This window comes from Schistocerca piceifrons, chromosome 5 (assembly GCF_021461385.2).
Source record: "Schistocerca piceifrons isolate TAMUIC-IGC-003096 chromosome 5, iqSchPice1.1, whole genome shotgun sequence".
In the NCBI taxonomy this organism is placed as follows: domain Eukaryota; kingdom Metazoa; phylum Arthropoda; class Insecta; order Orthoptera; family Acrididae; genus Schistocerca; species Schistocerca piceifrons.
The window spans coordinates 297,432,127-297,452,362 of record NC_060142.1 but is presented as its reverse complement, the minus strand read 5'-3'; the positions used below and the strand labels follow the sequence as shown (position 1 = coordinate 297,452,362).

Sequence of the window (20,236 nt, the reverse complement as noted above, 5' to 3'; positions counted from 1 at the left end):
TTTTCATTGTTGTACAGTAAAACAGTTGTGGCATGCACGTAGACATTATTTCCATTGCTATGTTATTTTATTTTGCTCTTCAAATTGCGCTTTTCTGTGTTATCGTGTGAAATACTGTGACAATAATGGCGTGTGAAAAACGTAATACTAGGCTCCAAAGTAAACTGAGAAATGACAGTGAAGACGAAAGCAGTGTGTTAGCGCCGCAGAGTAATGAATTAACTAATGTTCAAAGTAGTAATTTGGTAATTGCGCATAGGGAAATGGAGCGGGCGGCAAACAATGGTGTAGACAGTGAAACAGGTAGTGAACAGGGAAGCGTTATCGATCGATTGGTCGGCAACAGCTCGCCTCAGGAATCGGGAATGACAGAACACAATATTGCAAATACTGCAGACTCAGGTTTTGGGTTCCCACCGTTTTCTCAAATGAGTCAAGACACATTTTCCACTTGTCAAAATGTGAATGTTGCCGGTGCAACTTCACTGCCGAAAAGCACTGAGGAACATTTTCAGACACCAGTGCATTGTTATTACAATTAATGCAACAAATGGGACAAAAGTTTGAAAAGTTAGACACAATGGAACAACTTCAGAGACAAACACAGCAACAGTTAGACAAAATGGAACAAAATCAGAGACAAACACAGCAAAAGCTTCAAAAGTTAGACACAATGGAACAAAATCAGAGACAAACACAGCAAAAGCTTCAAAAGTTAGACACAGTGGAACAAAATCTTAAAAAGTTAGACTCATTGGAACAAACACTTGAACAAACATGTGAAGATTTAACTACTGAGTTACATAACATTGAATCGAAATGTAAAAAAGTCTGTAATGACGTAAAAACACAAATTTGTGAGCATTTTCAACCTATTTTTTCGCGGCATGAAAATGCATTACAGAATCACGAAGCAGCCATAAAAGAACTGCAAATTATTGTTCATGAAAATCATGAGACCTTGCAAGCTAAATTTGACTCAGTTGCATCTACCGATTCGGTTGCGCAACTTGCAAAAACTCAGGAAAACTTTAAGGACACAGTAGATACTCTGAAACTTGGTTCAGAAAAACACACTGAAGAAATAAGGACACTATCGGAGAAAGTAGCCGAACTTTCGGATCAGGTCACTAACTTATCTACAAAGGTAGATGATGATCTGAATGACACAAGACCCGTAGCCTTCACTGACACAGAAGAGTATGAACAAATAAGAAAATTCAAACAAAATCAGAATCAAATTAATACACAACACCAAAGAGAAATCCGGGAAGTACAAGATCAGCTGACACAGGTAATACAAGAATTACGTGTTTCAGAGGACACTGGCGCTCCAACACGGGAAGAGGGACTTAGAAACACGGAAAAGCCGCAAAATAATAACACAGGGCATTTCGGAAGTTATGAAAGAAATTGGCAATGTGCACCGAATTTTGAGATGGAACGGCCGACACAACCTAACAATGGCCTATATGCGACTCGCCGACATGATGATTTTGACTATAAGCTGTTCATTACTACACGTAAATTCAAAACATTTAAGAATTCTGGCAACGACATTCATCCACAAGCATGGCTCCATCAATTCTCTCATTGTTTTCCTCCCAACTGGTCGTTGGAACACAGATTAGAATTTATGTGTGGCTACTTAGAGAATGAACCAGCTGTAAGAATGTGATCGGTCATTCACGATTGCCACAGTGAAGGAGAATTTTACCATGCCTTCCTCTCAGCATATTGGTCTCAAGCCACACAAGACCGAGTAAAACATGGTATCATAATGATGAAACATTTCGAACAATCTGAATTCTCCAGTCTTGTGAAATATTTTGAAGACATGTTGCACAAGAATCAGTACCTGTCAAACCCATACAGCCCCTCTGAACTCATCCGCATTTGCTTAATCAAATTACCTGAACATTTACGGCATATTATTTTAGCAGGACGTTGCAAAGACGACATTGAAGCTTTTCAGGGACTGTTACAAGAACTAGAAATTGACACTGATAATCGCGGAACGCGAAAACAAGGACACAACAATTCCAGGTCACATCTGTCACAATTCCGTGACGACAGAAACAATAACCGGACACGACTGGTCTATTCTTACAACGCAAATCGTGACCAAAATAGACACCACCCGTACGACAACCGTTGGCAGAGTAGTAATAATTACAGGGAAAGATCACCTCTCTGCGGTAGTGACTATCACAGAGACAATCAGAGAAACAGACAATATGGGAACCAAAATAATTATTATCAAGGGAGACAGAATAACTTCAGACGCAACAGTTCAGCGCGCAGTTACGATTCAGGGAGAAATTCTCCACCACTTAACCGACAAGAAAGAAACTACAGGAGCTACCGACATGATGACAGACGATGTGATCGTAACGACAGACCTGAATTGCATCAGAACTGGCGGGATTCAAACAGAGCAGGGCCCTCTCGAGGAGGTGAATTTGTAGAAGTTAGGTCTCCAAATCCCAATAACGACGCGCGCCAACAAAGAGACAATAGGCAATGACTCACACCGCTGGCAGCCACAAAACGTTCTTATGACACTAACGATGCAGCTGCCGTAGCTAGTAATTACGTAAAAATGGAAGACATTAGGGACATCTTACTCCAGGAACACGACGTAAAACATAACAACATTGCATATCCTGCGATTCACATTACTGTAAATGACGTAAAATTTTCGGCAGTACTTGACTCTGGCAGTCCCATTTCAGTAATCAGTGAAACAGCCTTTAGCAAATGCAACAAATCGAACGATTGCCCCGCACTTCCGTTACGTAAGATTAAATTACAAGGTGCAATCTTTGGAAAAAGTGTAGATGTACGCCAACAAACCAATTTAGAATTCTTTTGTCAAAGCCACAGCTTCTCTATGAACTTTCTCGTTGTTCCATTATTGTCGACGGAAATTATATTGGGAGTAGACTTTTTGAATGAATACAAAGCAATCTTAAACTTTCACGATGCTGAAATAAGTTTAGAGAAAGAAGGTAAGTCAATAGCTTTGAAATTTGAAGATTGGCTCTCAAACCATGACGAGGAAATTAATCGGCTTTACCTTCTGTTAGACAACAGTTCGGACTTTTCTACGGAACTAGACACTAACAATCACTCTGCAAGTACTGACAGGGATGATATCGACGGCGCATTTGACACTAATAAGTTAATTCAGAATAAAATTCAAACAATTGAGAATTGTAATGACACTGATAGGCAGGACCTTTTTGAGATTTTACAAGCTCATTCCACAGTTTTTACTCATAAAACAGGAACAATCAAGGGATTTCAATACCAATTTCGTGTTCGTGAGCATACTAAATTTTGTGTTAGACCATACGTAATTCCGGCGCATTATAGGGACCGTGTTAGAACAGAAATACAATCTATGCTTAATGAGGGCATTATTGAGCCTGCAGTAAGCTCATACAACAATCCATTACATGTTGTTGAGAAGAAAAATGGATCGATCAGGCTTGTCTTAGATTCGAGACAAATCAATACGATCATTATTCCTGAAACAGACAGGCCGCAAACGTTAGAAGAACTTCTTCAAAATTTTAATGGTGTAAAAGTGTTGTCTTCCATTGATCTCAGATCCAGCTTTTATCAGATCGAACTTCATCCAGAATGTAGAAAATACACAGCTTTCCTTTGTTTCGGCGTTTGTTATCAGTTTCGGAAACTTCCTTTTGGTTTGAACATTTCTTCGGCAGCATTCATTCGTGGGTTAAATTCCATATTACCTGAGTTCTTAAAACGTCACATCACCTTATATGTGGACGATAATCTGATAGCAGGAGCTTCATGGGAACAACATAATCGCATCCTCAACAGTTTGTTACGTATTTTTGCAGAATCTGGAATTACAGTTAACTTGGAAAAGTCTGAATTCGGTAGGACAAAGGTGAAGTTTTTGGGACATATTATTTCTTCTGAAGGGATTCAGCCGGATCCTGAAAAGTTAGAAGCAATCAGAGCCATCCCAGTGCCATCCACAAAAAGACAAGTCCGCAGTTTTCTAGGTCTCGTAAATTTTTACCGTCGTTTTCTGAATATGCAAATTCTTGTTACACCAAAACTTTGTTCTCTCACTGAAAAAAATACTATTTGGAACTGGGACGAACAAGCACAGTTGGAATTCAATTCTTTGAAAGAAGCGTTACTTCACGCGCCAATCTTAGCTCATCCAGATCTGTCACAAGATTTCTGCCTTAGCACAGATTCTTCTAAAGTCGGTCTTGGTGCCCATTTATTTCAAGAAGCCATAGAAAATGGCACTACCATTCAGAAAACCATTGCTTTTGCTAGCCGAGTGCTAACAAAATCTGAAAAAAATTATTCCGTTACTGAATTAGAAGCTTTAGCTATCGTTTGGGCATTTAACAAATTCCGTTTCTTTCTTTCTGGTAAGCACGTAAAAGTATACAGTGATCATCATGCATTACAATTTCTTATGTCTTCAAAATTAAATCATGACAGGTTAAAACGTTGAGCATTGTTTCTGCAAGAATTCGCTTCACAATAGTCTACATTCCCGGCAAGGAGAACATTGTTGCGGACGCACTATCACACGCACTGGCTGGGCTTGAGAAAAGTACCACAGAAGGCAACCTCGAGAAAAATTTCAGTATTCTTTACATTCAGAAAGTCGCCTTTGAAAACTTCATCACCACATCTTTAAAGGACATTGCTCATGAACAAGATAAAGATCCGATTTGGAAAGACATCAAGAGCAAATGGCATGAAAAGACACACACACAGATTCGGCATTATTATCTGGTTAGAAACAACATACTGTTCAAACGCTGCACTGTTGATGACAAGCTATGAGTACTTTGCATTCCTGACGATTTTGTTAATAAGCTCATTTGGTACATTCATTTCAGCTGCGCACATTTTGGTCCACGAAAATGTTATCATATTCTTCGAACGACTTGTTATTTTAACAATATGGAAAAGAGAATTCGAAGAGTCTTGTCTATTTGTAAACTTTGTCAAAAGGCGAAACCATCTACTGTCTCACATCGTGCTCCGTTGTTTCCTATCATTCCTTCTAAATTAAAAGAATTTGCTGCTGTTGATCTCTTGGGACCGCTTGTCAGAACATCTAATGGATTTTCGTACGTTCTAGTCGCTGTTGAACTTACTTCAGAATTTGTTTCTTTCACACCGTTACGTAAAGCCACTGGACGGTCTGTATCCAACGCCTTTGTAAAAAATTTCTTACGTGAAGTTGGCCACGTTGCTAAAGTCATTTCAGATAACGGACCGCAATTTAAATCTGCTGTTTGGTCACGCATGCTTCGCAACCATAAAATCAAACCTGTTTTTATTTCATTGTACTCACCACATTGTAACCCCTCCGAACGGATTATGAAAGAAATCAATAAGCTTTGCAGGCTTTATTGTCACAGAAAGCATCAGCATTGGGACAGACATTTACACTTATTTCAAAACGTGCTGAATGAAATGCCTCATGATTCCACTGCTTTACCACCTACTCTTGTACTGAAGAATGAAGAACCACCGAACAGAATCAGAGAGCTTGTACCTTTCCCGAATACACGTAAACTTCGACACAAAGACATAATTGATTTGGCTCTTAAAAATATAAAATCTGCAGCAGACAAAAGGAGAAAACTACACGGTAAAGCAAATGCAAAGAAATTGTATATTGGTCAGAAAGTTCTCATTAAAGCTCATTCATTGTCACATAAGAAGAAACACTTGAGTCACAAATTCTTTCTAGTTTACAATGGACCATACAGAATCCGACGTATACCACATGATAATTGCGTTGAAGTTGAAACTCTGTGTACTAGGAAGAGTAAAGGTTTACACCACATTTTACATGTAAAACCATTTATTGAAAGATAATCTGCTTTTTAACTTTGTCTTTGACATAAAACTTTTCACTTCACATTTCTAGTATGCTTTGTCAGACTTAAGAAACTGTTAACATGCAACAATGTTTGAAGTTAAATATCCAGTCTAGAACCTAGGGAACATTTTTAAACAGAAATTACGAATGTATTGTTATAGTGAACAGACGACACAGTGTTCTATTTGTACATTCTTGCTTGTTAGTTGCACGATTACGTAACGACTATCAGGCTTACATACTTAGGACACATACTGGTACTGCTAATGAGATTTTAATGCAACATTTTGGTTTACTTGAAAATACATTCTGGGTTTTATGTACTTTCTGTGAGATACCAAACGACACAGTGGTTAGTTTAAGTGACAACTACACGGTTTTATCACGACGCTTCTAATGAGTGACAATTTACAATGTTGCTTTTGTAGTGTTACTGTTTTATTTCTGCACAGTTTTTCTGTTTTATTCTGCAAAGTAAAACATGTTTTAGTAGTAACTTTTGTGGTATAGCTACAATGAGATTGCCTTTTCCGTAGCACAACAATACGTTACAGCACAGTACTTTCTTCATCATGGCAATAAGCGTAATAACTAAGATATCTATAGATAAAGCATTTCACTTTTGTTTATCATGAGGTAAGTACATTGACTTCTGCAGAACTTAGCTTTCGGAGGACGATAAGTACGACACTTCCACAGAATTATCTTACAGCAAGACGCACATTTAGCGCTACAGGACACGCATTTGAGTGATTAATTTTGTACTTAAAACATTTATTTTTAAAGATATTTGAAGTACAATGATACAAAGGTTTTCAGTGATACATTTCATTTCATTGCTGTAATCTGTAACACCTGAGGGTATAATTACATTAATCCTCAGGGGGGTATACGCCTACTTTGTGTACCATGTGTGTGGCAACCACAAGGAACCCTAGCTAATATGGTATTTGCTTATACAACTTTACACATCGGTACCATATTTCTCTAACACAGAATTACACAGCTATCTGATCATTTAACTGAGAGATAAACATTTTTTTATTACATCAGTGACAGATGTTTACGCAATTACACAGTTGGATAAATTCACACTTATGAAATTGTATTTTGTCTGTACTGTGTGAACTGTTCATATTTTTTCGGACCCATTGTGATACTATGAGAGCTTTGAATGATGTATTTGGTATGGGATCATGATTTTTAAAGTACGTTTGAGGCAGATGACACTTTTGACATGAGCAGAGAATTTTTTTAGGTTTTGACATTATTGCAGAAAGCTACGACGTTTTTGAGATTTGACTGAGGTGTTATGATGTTATTTTTTTACGATGACGATGAGTATTATGCTGCTGAGGTATGTTTATGATTAATAAGCTGGTGCTATATGAGGAATTTGGTTATGCTATGTATTTATTATGATGAAATATTAAAGTGTCGTCGCAAGATTGACGTGTCGACGAATATATATATGTGTAATAAGGTAAGGAGTAATGAATAGTGATTAGGGACTCTGACTTATGGAAAAGGATGTTGCAAACCAAGAATCATACTTTAGAATTATGAAATGTGTGTACATGTGTGAATCATGTGTGAATGTATCACAATGCTGGCGAAAATTTTTTGGACACTGTTATATCAATAGCATTTTGTTTCTACACATTTGTAACGCAAATTCTTGACCTGTGAAACATTTTATATGAGACTGTCACTGTAGCGGAAACTGCTGTTGTAAATATTTCCGTAAGAAAGTTAAGTGACCACCTGCACGTAATGCATCGCGGGCACCCACCTGGGCGACAGCCGCCCGAAAAAAAAAAAAAGCCATTAGCCTTTCAGCGGCACAGGTAGAAAAAAAAGGGAGGCCATTATCCTGGCTATTGACGTTCCTTTGTAGAAAGCATGGCAAATATTACACGCTCATTACCTGAAAACATATGGTTACTCGTACTTTGTGCTAATTACTGAAATGCTTATGAATTGATGGGAAATATTCTTACATCTGCAAACCTGATAATGACAAGTGTCTTTCTACGAGAGTTGAGAGCTACTGACTTACGAAATGCCACATGACTATTGAATGATATTTGTATGCTTTGGTTTGCGTAATTGCTTATTTCATTTGACATCTGTTTTCCAGCTGTGTTGCAGCATTGGTTTCATAAAATAAAATTAAATGCATTTGCTAATGTGAACACTTTCTGTCAACAGATCTATTAAATAATAATTTTGTGATCCACATTCTTCAAAAAAGGTGCACTTATAAAGGAAAGAACAATAAGAAGGGACTAGTAACAGTAACTGAACACATAATTTTCTTTTCAAGTACATGGTAATATTTCTTTTTACAATCAGTTGTTGTGGTGCACCACTTTAATTACTTAGACATTAAGATGTGATTATACATTTCCCTTATCTGCATTGTTATCTTTAGTGTACTATTTTTTCTGCTTGAGCTATGTCATGTTTAGATATAAGCTGCTGTTTGCCAGGCATAGTGTTACTGAATTTGACTTTGTGTTACTCTCCTAAGCCAGTTTTACTACTCATTTATTTTTGTTGTTGCTGCACATTGGCTCATATTAGTTGTAATGTTGAATTGCTTGGTAATTTAGATTTACTGTAGCTTGCTTTGCGATTTTCCATTTTTTTTTCATTGCTGTTTATATTAATTGTTTTGTGCTGCGGCATTGCTTCGTCCCTTAGTTTAATATCTGAGCTCAGTAGATTTAAGTTAGCTTAAGAGGGGGTAGACTATATAAGAGAATGAGTTGCGATGAATTGGAAGAAATGCATTGAGAAGTTAAACGAAAAAAGTACAGAAAGCAGGTATAGATAGTACTTTTGGGAATAATGATGAACAAAGGGAGATCTCCATGCAAAATACTGCAGTAAAACAAACCCTGTCCTTTCCTTTGGTGTCATCCCTCTATATGTTTGTGTACTCTTGTGTATTTGTGTTTTTCCTGTCTTTATGTGTTTATCTGATAAGAATTGTAGAATTTTTCTAGTACTAAGCTACATTCACTATGATGAGGAATACTGTTATCCTCAAATATAATTGGCATTAATAATATGTTATTTACCTTATAAATATGCTTACACATTATTTATTCTGTTTTGTTTTAATGCTCATGTGTGAAGTTGATGTTTCGAAAGTGATTCTGATCTTTTATTTTTGTACTCATGTCATAATTCCTGTAACACTGATGTATATGTTCATTTCTATTCTTTTGTAAAGCCTGTACTACAGATGTTATCTGTATTATTATGTTCTTTAATGATGTATTTTGTACCTTTGTTATTGTATTTTTATGTTACCAAATTGTAATTGTTACCAGTTCTTCAAATTAAGTAACATTTCACTGCACACGTTTCTGTTGGTCATAGGACATGGACAATATGTGAGAAGTAGGGACTGATAGTGTTTGCAGGTGTGTTAATGATTCAGCAAGGGACTGGATAACAGCATTGCTGGATCTAAGGACAATTCCAGAAACTTTGTGAGTGCACAAGTGGTGGTTTATGGACTTGCTATATTGTCCGCAAGACTCTTCGACGGTGATTGTGCACCTGCACATTTGCAACAGATGGCTGCTGGCTGTCTCTACCAGGACTACAGTGGGTCTGCATCTTTGATGGCCCACCAATTGCTACAAGGACTGCAGTGGGTCTGCACTTCTGGTGGCCCACCAGTACCGTAATTTCTACCAGGACTACAGTGGGTCTGCTCTGTGATGACCTAACTACCAATATTCTTCAAAACGTCGACTGACTCTGCTGTGGGTTTACTCTGTTGTGGCCCATTACCTGTCTGCATGTCGAGTCAGCACTGTCTTTCCGTTGGAAGGACAACACTACTTCTTCAAGACTGCATGGAAATCCACTACGTCTGTGTGCATTGTCTTTTACTGGTCAGACTTTGAGAAAAACACTGCAATTTTACTGTGACGAATGATGAGGACTGTCTTTATGGACTGTGAGAAAATTTTAGCTTTTGACCAACATTGTATCAATAAGTGTGTGCCTTTGATTTCTTTGTTATTGTAATTGTGAAAAAAATGTTAACAAATATGTATTGGCCAGTGCCCAAAAAAATTTGTAAAATTTTTTTTGGGTAGCATGGGGGCTATGTAAGTAGGCTGTTTAGGTTTTTTTATTGGTAACACCACCTCTGTATGAAAATCACTGGCTCTGCTGTGTGCAGTCTGTGGCTGCTTTGCATTGTTGTAATACTCGCCATTGTAGTGTTAGGCAGCTGGCTGTGAACAGCGCGTAGCGTTGCACAGTTGGAGGTGAGCCGCCAGCAGTGGTGGATGTGGGGAGAGAGATGGCGGAGATTTGTAATTTGTCATGAACTGCTATATTTATATATGATGATATCAAGGTAAATACATTGTTTGTTCTCTATTAATATCTTTCATTTGCTAACTATCCCTATCAGTAGTTAGTGCCTTCAGTAGTTTGAATCTTTTATTTAGCTGGCAGTAGTGGCGCTCGCGGTATTGCAGTAGCTTGAGTAGCGAAGATTTTTGTGAGGTAAGTGATTTCTGGAAGATATAGTTTAATGTTAGTCGGGGCCATTCTTTTGTAGGGATTTTTGAAAGTCAGATTGCGTTGCGCTAAAAATATTGTGTGTCAGTTTAAGCACAGTCATGTATAAATTGTTCAAAAGGGACGTTTCAAACCATTTCTAAAACCAAACTGAACATTTGACAGCAAATTATGTGAATTTAAATGCTCCAGTAACCTTGTATATACAACCTTCTCGATAACGTTAGCAAACACCAATGGCATAGAAATAGGTCTAAAATTGTCAACATTATCTATGTCTCCCTTTTTTTATGTTCGTTCAGACACTACACCATATATTCAGCATGAGTTCCATGCGTTGTACGAGATACCCCAAAACGGGAGTCCATTTCATTCTACACACGTATCAACTGCTCCTTGTTTACTAAATTGACTGTTTGAACAATTCGATTTCCCAGATTTTCATGAGTAGCCGTCATAGGTAGGACAAGGACTATGTCCTTTATGTATCACCACACAAAAATCCGCAAGGTGTGAGATATGGTGACTTGGGAGGCTCAACACAATGAACAAAATCGTTTCCACGTGTTCCACCCAATGTTGTTGAATGGTGTTGTTAACATAGCTGGAAGTGAGGCGGAGCGCCGTCATACATAAAAATTAAGTATTTGGATTCTTCATGAAGTTGAGGAAACAAACGATTTTGCGGCATGTGCAGGTGTGAGATTCCTGTCACAGTTTTCTCCGCATGGAGGAAAGGTCCACAGACTCTGTGAACAGAAACGCTGAGACCTTTCATGTTCAACAAGGCCAGGAATTTGTGACTACGAAATACTTACATCGTGGTGGTTTACTTTACCCACAGTTAAAACATCGATTTGACCGAAAAGATGAGTGGTTCTTCTGCCACACCCTAGAGAATCGAAATGCAAGATACGAACGTTCTTTTACAGTCGCCGGAACGGAATTTCTGCAGTAACTGCAACTTGTGAGGCTTCATATGCAGGCGTCGTTTCAGAACCGCTGTTTGAAGAACTTGAAGTTCTTGCTCTCCCCGTCTTGGGGACTTCTGAGTCTTCGTATAAACTGATCTCGGATAAACTAGACATTTGCTGGAGATGTGCATGGCCGACCAGTGCTATTCCCTTTGCAACCAGCTTCCAAAAATTTTTTACGCCAGTCATAAATCTGCTTGTGCGGAGGCGACTTCTTGCTGTATCGACGGCGGAATGCACTTGCACTTGAACAGTGTATTAGCTCCGCTCAAATTCCTAGACACCAAATGATTTCTCTTGTGGTGTAGTCGCGACGTTGCTACAAACGTACAATAATGCAGTTGTGTCAAATCTTTGAACCTTTCTCTATCCAGTGACATGCACAATGTGTTCCCATGTTTTATAGTTTGTCTCTAACACACAACGAAGTTTGTTCTTTCTTTTGGCTTCAGCCGGTATTAAAAAGCCAGGCAGTTGCGAGTAGGACCATCATCTGAGGGTTGCATACAAACTTCGTTGTGTACAGGGGTAGATACTCCATAGGTTTTGATGAATGAGTTCGCGAATATCAAATTGTGTGATATAAATGGCAGTATGTCTTAACTGCTTTGACTTAGAAGCTCAAATAATCTACACAGCCTGGAGGCTGTAAACACACACCCCTGTTGACTTAGAACCTTAAAAATTACACCGACAAGGGCCTATAGACGTTAGTATTTGGCATATATTTCAACTTGATACCTATGCCTGTTATTGAACAAATAGGGCCTTAATAGTCGGATAAACACATGGACAACAAAGTAATCCTAAAAGATTCCATTTTTGCCGATTTTGGTACTGTACCCTAGAAAGCAAAGACGATGAAATTATTAGGCAATTATTAATGCTAAGAAATGTTTTACACGTCAGGAAATTCACCAGTCTTTGCTACAAAACAGCGAAAACTACAACTTACATTGACGAAAAAACACTGCAACACCAAAAATTGCTTAATGTAGTGTAGTGAAATTTCGGGAACATTCCATGATCACAGGTTAATGTAAGCACGATATAAGCCATTGCAAATGCGAAATGATGGCACATTAATAACCGTTGCAACCGCCATATAGTTGTGTGCAAGCAGGGAAACGTGCATGCATTGTCTTCCACAGGCACCGGATGTCAATTTTTGGGATGCATTTTCAAGTCTGTAGCACTTGGTCGTACAATACGGTTAATGCTCTTTGTGGTTGCGGCTGGAGTTGTCGTCCGACGAATCCCCATATGTGTCGACTGGAGACAGATTTGGTGATCGACCAGGCCAAGGCAACATGTCGACAGTCTAGAGGCCACATTGGGTTACAACAGCGGTATATGGGCGAGAGTTATCTTGTTGGAAAATACCCCTTGGAATGTTGCTCATGAATGGCAGCCCACAAGTCGAATCAGTCGAAGATTCAATTTTGCAATGATAATGTTTGGCGTAACCATGGGGATGCTCCTGCTGTTACACGAAATCGCACCCGACACTATAACTCCAGGCGTAGGTCCCGTGTGTCTAGCATGCCCAAAGATTACACGCAGACCTCAACAGGTCTTCTTCTAACGAACACACGGCTAGTATTCGCTCCGAGGCAGAACCAGCTCTCACCAGAAAACGCAATTGATCTCCAGTTTGCCAGTCTCTCACTCTGCACTACCAAAGTCGTAGATGGCGTCGGTTTAGCAGCGGTAGAATGCATGCATCATGGGGTCAGGCACGGAGCTGTCCTTGAAGAAACACATTTGCAACAGTTCGTTAAGAGTATAGGGTAATGTCAACAGCAGCAGAAAGAGATATAACTTGAGGAGGATTCGTTATGAACAAGAAGGTAGGGCAAAGAGTGTTACCATGAAGTGTCCAGTAATACGATTGCTCTTACCAGAACCGACAGCAAACCAACACCGACAACGATAGTTCAGGCATACATTCCGACGTCGCAAGTGGAAGATGAAGAGATAGAGAAAGTATATGAGGATGCTAAAAGGCTATTCAGTACGTAAAGCGAGATGAAAATCTAATGGCCATGGGGTACTGGAATGCAGAAGTAGGGCAAGCAGTAGAAGAAAAGCTTACAGTAGAATATTGGCTTGGGACAAGGAATGAGATAGGAGAAAGACCAATTGAGTTCTGCAATAAATTTCAACTTGTAACAGCGAATACTCTGTTCAAGAATCGCCACAGGTGTACTTTGGAAATGTCCGGGTGATACGGGAAGATTTCGGTTAGATTACATCATGGTCAGACATAGATTCCGAAATCAGATACTGGTTTGTAGGGTGTACCCAGGAGCAGTTACAGACTCAGATCACAATGTAGTAGTGATGAAGGGTAGGCTGAAGTTTAAGAGAATAGTGGGAAGAATCAATACGAATTAAGTGGGACACGGAAGTACGAAGGAATGACGAGGTATGCTTGAAGTTCCCTAAAGGTATAGGTACAGCACTAAGGAATAGCTCATTGGGCAGTATAATGGAAGAGGAATGGACATCTCTAAAGAGGGCGATCACAGAAGTTGGAAAGAAACACATAGGTGAAAAGAAGGTAATTGTGTAGAAATGATGGGTAACAGAAGGAACACTTCATTTGAAACATCTTGGCAGATTAAAACTGTGTGCTGGACCGAGACTCGAACTCGGGACATTTGGCTTTCGCGGGAAAGTGCTCTACCATCTTAGCTACCCAAGAGCGACACACGAGCTGTCCTCACAGCTTCACTTCCGCCAGTATCTCGTCTCCTACCTTCCAAGCTTCACAGAAGCTCTCTTGCTGGGTATTCAGAACTGATACTCCTGGAAGAAAGGACATTGAGGAGACATGGCTTAGCCACAGCCTGGGGGATGTTTCCAGAATGAAATTTTCACCCAGCAGCGGAGTATGCGCTGATATGAACTTCCTGGCAGATTAAATCTATGCGCAGGAGAGCTTCTGGGAAGTTTGGAAGGTAGGAGACGAGGTACTGCCGAAAGTGAAGCTGTGAGGACAGGATGTGAGTCGTGCGTGGGTAGCTCAGATGCTAAGCAATGCCCGCTAAAGGCAAAAGTCCCGAGTTCGAGTCTCGGTCCGGCACACAGTTATAATCTCCCAGGAGGTTTCATGTCAGCGCACACTCAGTGGCAGAGTGAAAATTTCAATCTGGAATACTTCAGTTGATCGATGGAAGAAGGACATACAAAAATGTTCTGTCAAAGTCTGGAATTCAAAAACATAAGTCGCTGAGAAACGAAATAAATAGTGTGGCCAAGCGGTTCTAGGCGCTACAGTCTGGAACCGCACGAACTCTACGATCGCAAGTTCGAATCCTGCCTCGGACATAGATGTGTGTGAAGACCTTAGGTTAGTTAGGTTTAAGTAGTTCTAAGTTGTAGGGGACTGATGACCTCAGAAGTTAAGTCCCATAGTGCTCAGAGCCATTTGAACCATTTTGAAATAAATAGCAACTGCATGGAAGCTAAGACAAAATGGTTCGATGAAAAATGTGAAGAAATCGAAAAAAACAGGAATGTAAGAAGGACTGACCTAGCATATAACAAAGCCAAAACAACCACAGTTGAAATTAAAAACAAGGGTAGTAATATTGAGAGTGAAACGAGAATTGCTCTTTTTAATGCAGTAGAGAGAGCTGATAGGTGGGAAGAGCACATTGAAGGCCTGTATGAGGGGAAGATTTGGAGAGCTCTGGAGGACTTGACATCAAATAAGGCACAGAGGACACATAATATTTCATTAGAATTTCTAAAATCTGTGGGGGAAGTGGCAACAAAACGATTATTCAAGCAGGTGTGTAAAATGTATGTGGCTGAGGACATACCAACTGAGTTTTGGAGAAGTATTGCCAACACAGTTCTGAAGACTGCAAGAGCCGACAAGTGCGAGAACTACGGTACAGTCAGCTCAACAGCTGTTGCAAGTTGCTGACAAGTATAGTAAACAGACGAATGGAAAAGAAAACTGGATACTTGTTAGACGACGATCAGTTTGCCTTTAGGAAAGGTAAAGGCGCCATGGAGGCAATTCTGCCGATGCGGCTGATAATGGAAGCAAGACTGAAGAAAAATCGATTTACGTTCATAGGATATGTCGACCTGGGAAAAGCGTCTGATACTGTAAGATGTTGCAAGATGTTCGAAATTCTTAGAAAAATTGGGGAAAGATGTAGGGAGAGGAAGGTAATATATAATATGTACAAGGGCTAAAAGGGAATAATAAGAGTGGACGAACAAGAACGAAGTGCTCGGATTAAAGAGGGGTGTGAGATAGCGATGTAGTCTTTCTCTAATACTGTTCTATCTGTATATCGAAGAAGCAATGATAGAAATATAAGAAAGGTTTAGGGGTGGAATTAAAATTCAAGGTGAAACGATTTCAATAATACGATTCACTGATGACATTGCTATCCGGAGTAAAAATTAAGAAGATTTACATGGTGTGTTGAAAGGAATGAAGAGTCTAATGAGTACAGAATATGGATTTAGAGTAAATCGAAGAAAGGCGAAAGTAATAAGAATTAGCAGAAATGGGAACAGCGAGAAATTTAACAGAAGGATCGATGGTCGCGAAGTAGATGAAGTTATAGAATTCTGCTACCTAGGCAGCAAAATAACCAATGACGGATGGAACAAGGAGGACAAGAATGACTTCCATGGCATAGAAGGAGCAGTAGAGGGCAAACATTGTAGAGGAAGACATAGGTTGGAATGCAAATAATTGAGGAGGTAGGTTGGGAATGCTTCTTTGAGATGAAGAGGTTGACACAGAAGAGGAATTGGTGGTGGGCCGCATCAAAACAATCAGAAGACAGATGACTCAAAAGAAGTCACGCTGGTGCCACCAGCTGCTCAAATTGCTGCTGTAGATGCAGTACGACGTACGAGACCCATACTCCGAACGGGAAGGTCTTACCACTGTGTAGTGTCACTTGGGCGTCCGGAGTTGCGACCGAACATTCTCGTGACCACCGCAGGCAGCAGTCATGTAGAGTGGCTACATTCGTGCCAAGTTTTTCTACAATATCACAGAGGGAACATTCACTTTCTTGTAGCTCTACTACACGATCTCGTTCAAAGTCAGTGAGTTGTTTGTCGCTTTAAAGTTCTCTTGTCCACCATCAACTCACCTCTTTCATTGTCAAAGATAACAAATGCTCAGGACTGTTACAGCGTGTATCTAAAGCAAATCTTATATGCATCCTCATAGTGGTGCTACTAGCGCCACTTACGCTACTTTCGCGATACTTGAATTGGCATCATCCCTCAGGTGTAGAATCACGGCTACCAACTTTCGTTTACGTCGCGCAACACCTTCTTGGCGCTATAGTTTTTGTTTCGTCAGTGTATTTAGTGGTGCTGTATTTATTTAGGGCGTTGTCCCTTGTAACGTATTAGTGGATAACACAGATAGTCAGAGGAGAATCAACGTTGACACAAGACAAGGGAGTTCAGCCTGCGGAGAGACTGTGGCCAGCTGAGACGCGCCCGCTGCTGCTGCTGGTGGTAGCTGGGAACCGAGCTGGCCCGCGCCTGGACGTTGAGTACGGGGCGCCTGCTCCTTCGCTCCTCACTCAGCCAAGTTTGCCCGCCTGCCACAGCCGCCGCCGCCGCCACCACCACCACCACCACCACCACCACCGCTGCCGCTTTCATTATTCACACAGGCCGGCCGCAGTGGGGACCGGTGTGTTGTGCCGCTTCTGGCCACCTCCTTCAGCGGCAGCACTGCTCTGTACTACACGAGGCAAGCTGGCAACTACTGCGGAGTTAGCGCGCTCTGCTGCTGCAAGTCCGTGCCGCAAATTGTGGAGAGTTCCAGAGAAGTTGCTCACGTCACTTCTAGTGATGAGACTACATCTGTTTATTTAATGATTTAACGTCTCTGCCCTTTGACCATAGTGGCTATACGGTTAGGCATGATTCCGGCATAGAATCACGTGGCTATTGGAAAAACATCGGTAGAAGCTCAAATCATTACTTTTCCCCATGATTGCTTATGGTGTTAAATTTATCCTGTATAAATGGAAAAGTAGAGATAAACTGAAGGGACTGAGAGTGCTAACCCTTAGTTTAGTAAGGGATTATGGTTCAAATGGCTCTGAGCACTATGGGACTTAACATCGGAGGTCATCAGTCCCCTAGAACTTAGAACTACTTAAACCTAACTAACCTAAGAACATCACGCACATCCATGCCCGAGGCATGGTAGTAATCGCACGGTTCCAGACTGAATCGCCTAGAACCGGTCGGCCACACCGGCCTGCGTAAGGGATTATGTTTTCGAATGCACCACATACTGGTAAGAAATGCTTTCCTATACATCGGCAGAAAATATGTTCTGCTGTATTCATTTTCTGATATCTTCTGTTATATTCATTTTGTTTTGTTGTTTTTAGTGTTCCGTACACCATTTGGTAAAAACGGAACTCTTACAGGATCACTTTGTGGTCCGTTTGTCTACCTATCTGTCTGTCTGTCTGCCTCTTCGGCGTATCAAGTTGAAATTTATGTCACATACTGAAGTTTGTCGTTCCCTGTCGGTGTAAAACACCGGAGCTTCTAAGTCAACGCAATCAAAAGATATGGGCATTTATGTCACATATTCTAGTACTCGTAAACTCACTCATCGAAAACTATACGGTACTTACCGTTGGTCTAGAATTATGAAAGTTGGCAAGAAGCAAGGTTTCACAGTATACGTCAAGGAAAACACCCAAAAATTTTCATTCTGTAATCACGTCCCACGATAAATGTTATTTCTTTTATCATTTGTTGCGTGACGTCAAAATTGAAATTAACATATTTAGAAATTCTGCATTCAGACCCCTACTGGGTCACAAAGGTAAAAGTCGAACATCACGCATGGAATGACTTTCCTCTTTATATGACGCGTTTCGAAATTTATCCGTCATCACTTATCCAGGAGCGATTACTGCACGTAGATGCGGAGTTTGCACTTCTGTGTGAAAGAATGCGTGGGTAGTAATCGCACCTCGCCAATTTTTACGAGTACTTACTACGCCTCGTCAGGTGCGCTTGCTCTGGTGTTTCAGCAGTTTCGTTTTCCGAACTTGTGGCTGGAGTTCAACGAAACCCTGCTGATACCGCCCTCGTACGACGCCCATTGTCGACAGAAAGCGTGGGTTGGTTTTATGTTACAAATTAAATGAAATCTTTTGTGGACATCCGACAGAACAATCTCTAATTAGTCTAGCACGATATTCGTTTTACTGACATATATTAACAGGAAGAGGAAAATATGAAGTACATTCAGTACTCCAGCAGCGACTGAGCATCATTTCTGCATGGTGGTAGTGGCCATAAAACGAATATCTCACTAATTTGGGACTGCTATGTTCAATGGGCACGTATAATTCCGCTTAAAAAATCATTTTGTTTCTAATGGGAAACAAACCGAAGATTTCCATCCAAGCTGGGGGTCGCATGACAGACGTGAGGAGAATTAGCCCTTTCTCCTCTTTCATTTATTGTATATGCAGTGCACAAAATAAATTTCTGTAAGTTGCTCCTCCAAGAGCTCTATGAACTGCTGAGATCATCCAGTGTACGCGTTAACGCGTTATTGATTCATAAATAATGAAGCCAGGCCTAGGTTCCTCATGCTATTTCATTATTACCAATAACGAGCAGTATGCATCAGTAAAGAGTACAAGTCGTGCAGAAAGTAAGAAGTATGATTTGCGCAGTTGTTTGCCTTACTTCGAGAAAAATAATTGTCATAAACATGCAAATAATACTTCGCTTTCATGCACCTACAATTCGGTATAACAAGACAAATCTGTATTGTGAAAATGAACATTATCTTCGCTTTTGACGAAATTTGACTATTTCCTCCTCTTCTTTTTTTGTGATGCCTTCAGCTGACATTTTCTTTATTTGACGTACGATTATCAATTTCGGCCTTATACCATTTTCAATTATTTTATAGACGCTTCGTTTGCAATGTATTATGCCACGTAAGTTTTTGCTCCTATGAGTGCTTATAACTCTCATAAAATTTAAGGGAAATCGTTTTCTGATAATTTTAAGAGCATTTAATTTTTTATGATAGTTATATGCATTCATAGTAGCAAAGACTAACTTGGCATAATGTACCTCTATAAAATAACTGAAAATGGTCTAAGGTCGAAATTGTACAATCGTTCATCAAACAAAGAAAATGTCAGCTCAAGGTATCACAAATTCATTTAAAAAAATTCATCGAAAGAAGATTGTATTGTAGAATCAGCCTTCAGTGTTACTGAGCTTTTAGGTTAATTGAAGCACAAAGATTAGGACCCCTAAGCATTTTACTGCTTCCCTTCTTACGCAAATCAGTCATTTTTTCTCAACTGCTGAATGGAGTCTGTTAACAGACTGAGATCCCAGACTATAAACTGCGATTGGCATCGCACACCTCATTGAAACTAATAATTTACGTGACAGTGTTTTTCTGAACATAAAATGATAGAGAAAAGAGATTTACCATTCATAGGAAATGCCGTTTCTCTCAAAACATAATACATACACTTGACATTTAGTGCTACTTCCGCTGACAGATAGTCACGTGTTAAATTTGTAGAGATGTTGGAACTAAAAAAGGGGCGTTATGCCCATTATACTAGCATCTGTAATCGAATCCTTTACATCAGTACACTTACATAATTGTAATTCTGACTGTGTATGTTCCTCGATATTTCTTCTTCAACAGGTGAAACGACATCGAACAGAAAACGAAGTGATTAGTAGAAGACGGGAAACTAATCTGAAGGCCACATAATTAAACTGTTATGAGCTC

The 20,236-nt window shown here is 39.9% G+C and overlaps 1 protein-coding gene across 1 annotated transcript in view; it reads left to right on the top strand.

Annotated features, from left to right (window-relative positions):
- The window catches only part of LOC124798953, a 356,047-nt gene that overhangs the window by 317,976 nt on the left and 17,835 nt on the right, over nucleotides 1-20,236 (top strand). Inside the window, exon 18 of the mRNA XM_047262487.1 lies at nucleotides 16,834-16,979. Coding sequence (XP_047118443.1) covers nucleotides 16,834-16,979 — 146 coding nt within the window. The remainder of the gene's footprint in view (nucleotides 1-16,833; nucleotides 16,980-20,236) is intronic.